This window comes from Seriola lalandi, unplaced genomic scaffold (assembly GCF_002814215.2).
Source record: "Seriola lalandi dorsalis isolate HSWRI2012SDOR001 ecotype SW California unplaced genomic scaffold, Sedor1 jcf7180002054590, whole genome shotgun sequence".
NCBI classification, from domain to species: domain Eukaryota; kingdom Metazoa; phylum Chordata; class Actinopteri; order Carangiformes; family Carangidae; genus Seriola; species Seriola lalandi.
In genome coordinates, this window is record NW_019525143.1 from 711,468 (window position 1) to 719,275 (window position 7,808).

Here is a 7,808-nt window from a genome sequence, read left to right on the forward strand (position 1 = left end):
GGGGGGTGTAAGTTGAAGGGAATGGGCAGGTCTTTTGTCCTGGACGCTGGTGTCTGCTGGTGCAGCACTTTCTATAGAGAGGCGCAGTCTCAGTCTGGTCCTGCTCCTGTGGTATTACTATTGTGTAGTTAGACGTGGTGGAGGCGTCCACTTCCTGCTGACTGTGTGTGTGTGTGTGTGTGTGTGTGTGTGTGTGTGTGTGTGTGTGTGTGTGTGTGTGTGTGTGTGTTCTCTTTGTTCGGGGCAGAAACTGCAAAATGTGAACGTCCCAGATAAGTGGTGCAATGTAGAAGCTGTATTAGCCCCACCCCCCCCACCCCCACCCTTCAGACGGTGTTGTGCATTAGAGGTAGATTCACCTCAGACCTCAGAGCAGTACAAATAAAACGACGTCCATGTGTGTGTGTGGGGTTAACGAGCCGTGTGTCCTGTGGATCCACTGCTCTCAGGTTCTGCTTCTGTTTCTTCCCAGAACTAAATGTGGATTCTGGTCAGGAGCTGATACTGAACCAGTTAAAGATGGTGGAAACACAAGGCAGAACCCAGAAGGTGGAGGTGGTGTGATTCTATGTCCTCCAGCTCGTTAGGTTTCTGTGTCGTGCCTTTAGTGAAGCCAATCACCACAAACAACCGCCAGTCAACACAATAACCAGACGCTGTGGTCGGGGCCCCACTTCCTGTCAGATTAACCCTCTGGTGTCCGTCTCTCCCCCCCCCCCCCCCCCCCCCCCCAGCTCTTTATCCTTTATCTTCAGAACATCTCAGTGTCCTCACGCTTGGCTTGTCTTCTCCCTGCTGAGCTGCAGAGCTGGAGCTGTGTGTCAGTGTGGGTCACTGGCTGCTCTGCATCCTGTCCATCACCTACACACACACACACACACACACACACACACACACACACAGTGTTCAGGCTGTGAGTTCATCCACTGACTCAGTTACTGAAGGATTAGAGGAGCACGACTCGCAGCATCCAGCTGTAACACGGGGTTTATAACTGATGGAAGCTGCTGTGAAGAGCACGGAGAAATAAAGGCCGTGTGTGTGTGTGTGTGTGTGTGTGTGTGTGTGTGTGTGTGTGTTTGTGTATTGGCCTGTTCAGGTGGCTGGAAAATATATGAGTATGTTTTTATATTAAAGACTTTGAATACATTGAATAAATGGTTTATAGCACATGATGAGGTGTTAGCAGCTGTAAGGAGCTTCTGAAGTGTTTTTAATCATTTATTTAATTATTTTTATGGTGAAGCAAAACGGAGACAAAACATCATGATGGCATCCACTGCTGAAGTGGGACAAAACAACTGACTGCTTTTTGTCATTGGCAGAGATTTATACTTTAAGTTGTTGAAATGGAGAGAGAAAAGAAGAAAGAAAACAAAACAAAAAAACATGTTTCTTCTTCTTCTTCTTCCTTCCTTCCTTCCTTCCTTCCTTCCTTCCTTCCTGTTAGCTGCTGACCCCCCTCCTGTGTTTGGTCAGTTAGTTGAGTGATGGTTGCTGCAGGAGTGGAGATGGGATGTGTTCGGTTCAGTAAATGTTCTGTGTTTGAGACAAAATGATGGACAGATCGTTTGTGTGTTTGTGTGTTTTTATCTGCAGCTTTATCGACGACTATCAGAAGTTCTGGGCTTGAACGACGAGACGATGGTGCTCAGTGTGTTTATAGGGAAAATGTGAGTAACGCAGATAAAGATGGACGAACACGTGTCTTCATGAGACGCTCAGTCTGACAGTTTGTGTTTAAGGATCAATAAATTCATATTGAGAAATGGCTGTTTTGAAAACGGAGAGTTAAAAGCTCAGATTAAAAGCTTTTGAAAATATAATTAAAAAGAAAAATGAAAGTTTCTTTTTTTGTTATTTTCTTCTCTTGTTCTTTTAATTAAATTGTGAGAAAGACAAATTATATTTTATTCACTATTTTCTCTCTTAATTCTCTTTCATTTGAATTCTGGGTAAAGTCAAAATAAATCATTTTATTTAACCTTAATTAACCTATTAAACTTTTCAGGTCAGTTTAACAAAACAACTCTTAACTTAAAGGTCCACTTACTAGATTTTAATGCAGCTCTTGTCCACATCTCACTGCCTTCATCCTTTTCCCTCTTTCAGCATCACGAACCTGAAGTACTGGGGCCAGTGTGAACCAATCACCTCCAAGACACTCCAGCTACTGAACGACCTCTCGTTAGGATATCCTTCCTGTGTGTGTGTGTGTGTGTGTGTGTGTGTGTGTGTGTGTGTGTGTGTGTGTGTGTGTGTTCAGCCTCTTTCCCCTGGTGAAAACAACTTGAACCTGCTGCTGGTGTAAAAAGGGTTTTTGTGATCAAGAGACTGATGATTTTATTCACTGTTTGTTCATCGTCTTGTTATTTTTTAGTGTTGAGTCTGAAAACCGTCTCCACGTCTTTAAAAGACTCAGTTTACTGTGACAGGAAATCTCCTGAAACGTTCGGTTTAATCAGTCATTTTCATTTTCTCTCATTTTCTGTGCACATGACTCAAACAGCAGCTTTAATTTTAAACCTGAATAATCACCAGTGTGATCCAGGTGTGATCCAGGTGTGATCCAGGTGTGTGTTCAGAGACTCTGTGTTTGCTCCTTGACCTGATGTGTGTACGTACAGCAGCGTGAGGAAGCTGGTGAAGCTCAGTGCCGTGCAGTTCATGTTGAATAACCACACGGTGAGTTTTTCACTGACACTTTAACGTGATGTTTAATCAGAGATGTCGTGTCACTAACGTCCTGTGTCTTTACCGTGTCAGAGCGAGCACTTCTCCTTCCTCGGCGTGAACAACCAGTCCAACCTGAGCGACATGAGGTGTCGGACCACCTTCTACACCGCGCTGGGACGCCTGCTGATGGTCGATCTGGGTCAGTACACTCACACTTGAAGCGCTGCAGGTACAGGTGTGGTCACAGGTGTGAAGCCGGAGATCCAGCCCAACATGGAGCGTGTGAATATTATCACCATGTTGCTGTAGAGGAACAGAGTTTATTACCACAGAAAAGACACTTGTCATTTAAAGAGAGAAATAAAACTGAAGATAAAGATCAAAGAGAATAAACCAGATTAAAATCACAGACTGATTCAGTAAATAAAGTGACAGTGAAACATCTGTTCCTCCTCCTGCTCCCTCTGATATTTATCATCAGTTCATTGTTAAACAATCACTGTGTTGATTGGATATTTACAGTTTTAACATATTCAAATATAATTAGACTCTCACACTTTTGGGAGTTTCTGACCAATCAGCATCTGGAACCACGAGACAGTGACGGTCACCTGATGCTTCTCTACCATCGTTTCTCACTGCAACATTTTAAAACTGCTAAACATCCTCGAGACACGATGAACCATTTAAATTTAGTTCAATTAAAACCAAGAAACGTTTCTGTTTCCTGAGTCTCGTCCTGATGTTGGTGGATAATGAAGAGTTCATGTTGACTCGGAGAACGACTCCTCGGCCGTTCGTTGTGACGCCTGTTGCAGCTAAACGCCTGTTGAGTCCTGTAAGGCTGCAGTTTGTTGATCTGTTTGTTTGTTTGTTTATCTGTTTCTTTGTTTGTTTGCTCGTGTGCAGGCGAGGACGAGGACCAGTTCGAACAGTTCATGTTGCCCTTGACGGCTGCGTTTGAAGCTGTGGCTCAGATGCTGAGCACAAACACCTTCAATGAGCAGGAAGCCAAGGTGACACACACACACACACACACACACACACACACACACACACACACACACACTGCATGCCCTTTGTTTTTGTGTTGTTGGATCAAAATGTTTCAGAGTCTTTATTGTAACTGGCTGAACGCAGCAGAAACTCGTACATTGATAATGAGCAGGTGTTTCACGCTCAGAGGAATGTTGTAACTGACGCTTTTCTTCTTCTTCTGCTGTTTCCTGTAGCGGACTCTGGTGGGTTTGGTCCGAGACCTGCGGGGCATCGCCTTCGCCTTCAACGCCAAGACCAGCTTCATGATGCTGTTTGACTGGATGTATCCTGACAGCTGACTGTAAACTGTGTGATGTTTAACTCCAGCCTGAACTGTCCTGTTCTCACTGTTCCTCACCGTCTGTCCACAAACCGTCTTTAACCCAGAGCTGCAGATATCCGGCCTACATGCCCATCCTGCAGCGCGCCATCGAGCTGTGGTACCACGACCCAGCATGCACCACGCCTGTCCTCAAACTAATGGCTGAACTCGTTCACAACAGGTGAAGATGCTCCTGCTGCAGTGTCGCACATCAGATCCACATCCTGCTTTATGAGTAGAAATGATCCCACGTGATGAAACTCAGCAGCAGCATCATCATCATCATCATCAATCACTTCTCTCCTGAAACTGATCATTACTGATTTTCTCTGCAGATCTCAGCGGTTACAGTTTGACGTGTCGTCGCCCAACGGCATCCTGCTGTTCAGAGAAACCAGCAAGATGATCACCACCTACGGTGCGTCACCACAATAAAAGCCCTGACTCCATAAATAACCCAACACTAAATAAATAAAACATTATGACACCAATAATTGTAAATAAATGAAGAGGAAATGTTACATATTAAAACCTCCCTGATATTAAATGATTGTCTTTATTCTGATGTCAGTGTGTGATAATATTCATTTGTTCACATATAATATATAATCAATACATGTTGTCAGAGCAGGGCCTCAGATCAGAGTGTGTGAAGTCATGTCATGTTTCTTTGTGAAGGGAATCGTATCCTGACGTTGGGGGAAGTCCCGAAGGACCAGGTGTACGGCGTGAAGCTGAAGGGGGTCAGCGTGTGCTTCGCCATGCTGAAGGCGGTGCTCAGCGGGAACTACGTCAACTTCGGGGTCTTCCGTCTCTACGGCGACGACGCCCTGGACAACGCCCTGCAGACCTTCATCAAACTACTGCTGTCCATCCCCCACAGTGACTTACTAGTAGGTTGAACAGTGTGGGACGTGTCCTCTGACAGGTGGGGGGGGGGGGATCAAACATGTGACCTCAGGTTCTCTGGATCCAGTCTGGACCTGATCCACTAATATAGACCTGAGCTGTGATCACACGTGGACTCAGAGCGGCGATACTGTACGCAGCGTTCAGGTGAAGGTCAAAAATACGAGAAAATAAATGTTGGGACACAGAGACACCCTCTGTGTTTCTGGTGGTTTCTGTTCACTAGCTCTTCCTGTACTGAGACACAGCTGCTTCAGAGGACGGAAGATACCTGCATTCATTATTTAAATGTTGTGACACGACACTGGGACTGAACTGTAACTGAACTCTGCTGTTCCACACACGGACTGGACCAATCAGGGCTGAGACTTTAATATTTACTGGACTCACGTAAATGAGGCTTTTCAGAAGTGCAGAAACAGCAGAAGATTTAAATGTGTTTATTAGTCTCCAGTTAAAGCAGCAGCTGCAGCAACAACAGCTTCCTGTCGACTCGCTTTTACTCATGGAGCTTCGAGTCACGACTTTGTCTCAGTCTGTAAAAACGGACGACGTCCTGCGTCGTCAGATCGCTGCTGCTGCTGCTGCTGCTTTAATATTTCACTTTACACACAACACACACACACACACACACACACAGACACACACACAGACAACACACACCTACAGAGGCGTCAGGACAAACACCTGAGCTGGTTGAATCAGGTCCAGGTGAGGTACAGGGTCCTCTGTGTTAATGAAGAGGTCCTGGTATTATCCACTAGGGCAGCAACTAAAGATTATATCTGCCATCGATTAATCGGCCTGATTAATGAATGAATCGCTCCGTCTGTAAAGTGACGAAGGTGACGTCTCTCAGTCGACTGTCAGATACAGCAGCAGTTTCCAGACTCACTGACCCGGCTCCTCCTGTCCCTGCAGGACTACCCGAAGCTCAGCCAGTCCTTCTACTCTCTGCTGGAGGTGCTGACTCAGGACCACATGAACTTCATCGCCAGCCTGGAGCCTCACGTCGTCATGTACATCCTGTCCTCCATATCGGAGGGACTCACCGCGCTCGGTAAAACCCCCGCAGCTCACACTGTGTTTTTAAAGAGTGTGTACGTCACTGTGGTTGGTTCATGTGTGTGTGTGTGTGTGTGTTTCAGACACGATGGTGTGCACGGGCTGCTGCTCCAGTCTGGACCACATAGTGACCTACCTGTTCAAACAGCTGTCCCGCTCCACGAAGAAACGCCCCACTCCCATGGCGACGGACGATCGCTTCCTGCACATCATGCAGCAGCACCCGGAGATGATCCAACAGGTGAGATGATCTGCTCGGACATTTATTTCCGAGACACATTCGTACAGATGCACTTGACGCTGATGCGATGTGTTGACTCTAGTCAGCGATTCATGTTTCACAATAAAAGTCTACAACTGCCTCTACATCAAAATACTTTTATTATGAAGCACATGCAGGAAGTGATGAGTAACACAGCAGAAAACGAAGAGAAAATATCAAAGCTCTTATTGTGGCGGGGTGACGTCTGGCTGACCTCAGACCTGAGGCCGCCGGGTCGGTGCGTCTCTGAATGTGACTGTGACTCTGGTCATTGTGCAGATGCTGTCCACAGTTCTGAACATCATCATCTTCGAGGACTGTAGGAACCAGTGGTCGATGTCACGGCCTCTGTTAGGCCTCATCCTGCTCAACGAAAAGGTAAGCATCACACACACCTGGATCACATCTGTATCTGTGTGTGCGTGTAGTAACACGTGTGTGTCGTGGCGTCCCGCAGTATTTCGCTGACCTGAGGAACAGCATCGTCAACAGTCAGCCCCCAGAGAAGCAGCAAGCCATGCACTTATGTTTCGAGAACTTGATGGAGGGAATAGAGAGAAATCTACTAACGAAGAACCGGGACAGGTGAGTCACATGACGTCACACCTGCAGGAACCATGTTCACACAGGAGACACGGAGGAGCGTCATGATAAAAATGATAGATGCAGGTTAATGACAGTAAACACTCTGTGCAGGTTGATCTGTGTCTGTTATATTGTCCTCCTCTGTTTGAATCATTTTGAGAAACTTGAGGTAAAATCATCCACAAGAACAAGAAGTTTGAGAAATGAAAGGTGACTTTGTGCAGCAGACGTGTTTTTAAACGGCCCCCGGGTCTACATTTAGAAAGTATTGATAAGCTCTGACGTTATCGGCTCTGCACAGTTTAAACAGTCCTGTAGTAAATCTTTGTGTGTTACGTTTGTTTTTGATTCATTCCAAACAAAGTTGTTCAGGAATGTTAATCACAGGAAAAAATAAGCAATAATTCTGGTCTTAATTTATCTGTTTCTCTTACAAAAAGTATCAATACGAGAACCGTTAAAGTACCAATCATCAGATCAATAAGCAGTATTGGTAAAAGTGGTTTACTGTTAAAATCTTACTGTTACCTTCAATAGTTCAGAGGGAAGATGCATCCTGCTGACGTACTGCTAACATGACGTGTGTGTGTGTGTGTGTGTGTGTGTGTGGGTGTGTGTGTGTGTGCGTGTGTGTGTGTGTGTGTGTGTGTGCAGGTTCACTCAGAACTTGTCGGTGTTCAGGAGGGAAGTCAACGACAGCATGAAGAACTCGACATACGGCGTCAACAGCAACGACATGATGAGCTGACATTCCACACAGCAGAGTCTTACCCAGCTGCAGACAGAGCTCACCCCTCCCCTCACCCCCCCACTCGCTCCTCCACAGCCTCCCTCCTCCTGCCTCCCCTCCCCTCCCCTCTCTGCATCAGTCCCCCCCCCCTGGGCCCGGATGCCTGGGGATCATCTCCTCACCCCGATACACGACGTTCGGGATCGTTGATTAACTTCAGC

At 46.2% G+C, this 7,808-nt stretch overlaps 1 protein-coding gene across 1 annotated transcript in view; it reads left to right on the forward strand.

Moving 5' to 3' along the window:
- xpo7 (exportin 7) overlaps positions 1 to 7,802 on the forward strand; it is a 23,553-nt gene extending 15,751 nt beyond the window's left edge. The window contains exons 15-28 of the mRNA XM_023419059.2: positions 1,600 to 1,673; positions 2,113 to 2,193; positions 2,622 to 2,685; positions 2,767 to 2,875; positions 3,586 to 3,692; positions 3,909 to 3,997; positions 4,110 to 4,217; positions 4,372 to 4,454; positions 4,715 to 4,929; positions 5,867 to 6,005; positions 6,094 to 6,251; positions 6,552 to 6,650; positions 6,730 to 6,857; positions 7,512 to 7,802. Of these exons, the coding sequence (XP_023274827.1) occupies positions 1,600 to 1,673; positions 2,113 to 2,193; positions 2,622 to 2,685; positions 2,767 to 2,875; positions 3,586 to 3,692; positions 3,909 to 3,997; positions 4,110 to 4,217; positions 4,372 to 4,454; positions 4,715 to 4,929; positions 5,867 to 6,005; positions 6,094 to 6,251; positions 6,552 to 6,650; positions 6,730 to 6,857; positions 7,512 to 7,605 (1,548 nt within the window). The 3' untranslated portion in view covers positions 7,606 to 7,802. The remainder of the gene's footprint in view (positions 1 to 1,599; positions 1,674 to 2,112; positions 2,194 to 2,621; positions 2,686 to 2,766; positions 2,876 to 3,585; positions 3,693 to 3,908; positions 3,998 to 4,109; positions 4,218 to 4,371; positions 4,455 to 4,714; positions 4,930 to 5,866; positions 6,006 to 6,093; positions 6,252 to 6,551; positions 6,651 to 6,729; positions 6,858 to 7,511) is intronic.
- Positions 7,803 to 7,808: the final 6 nt, after the last annotated feature.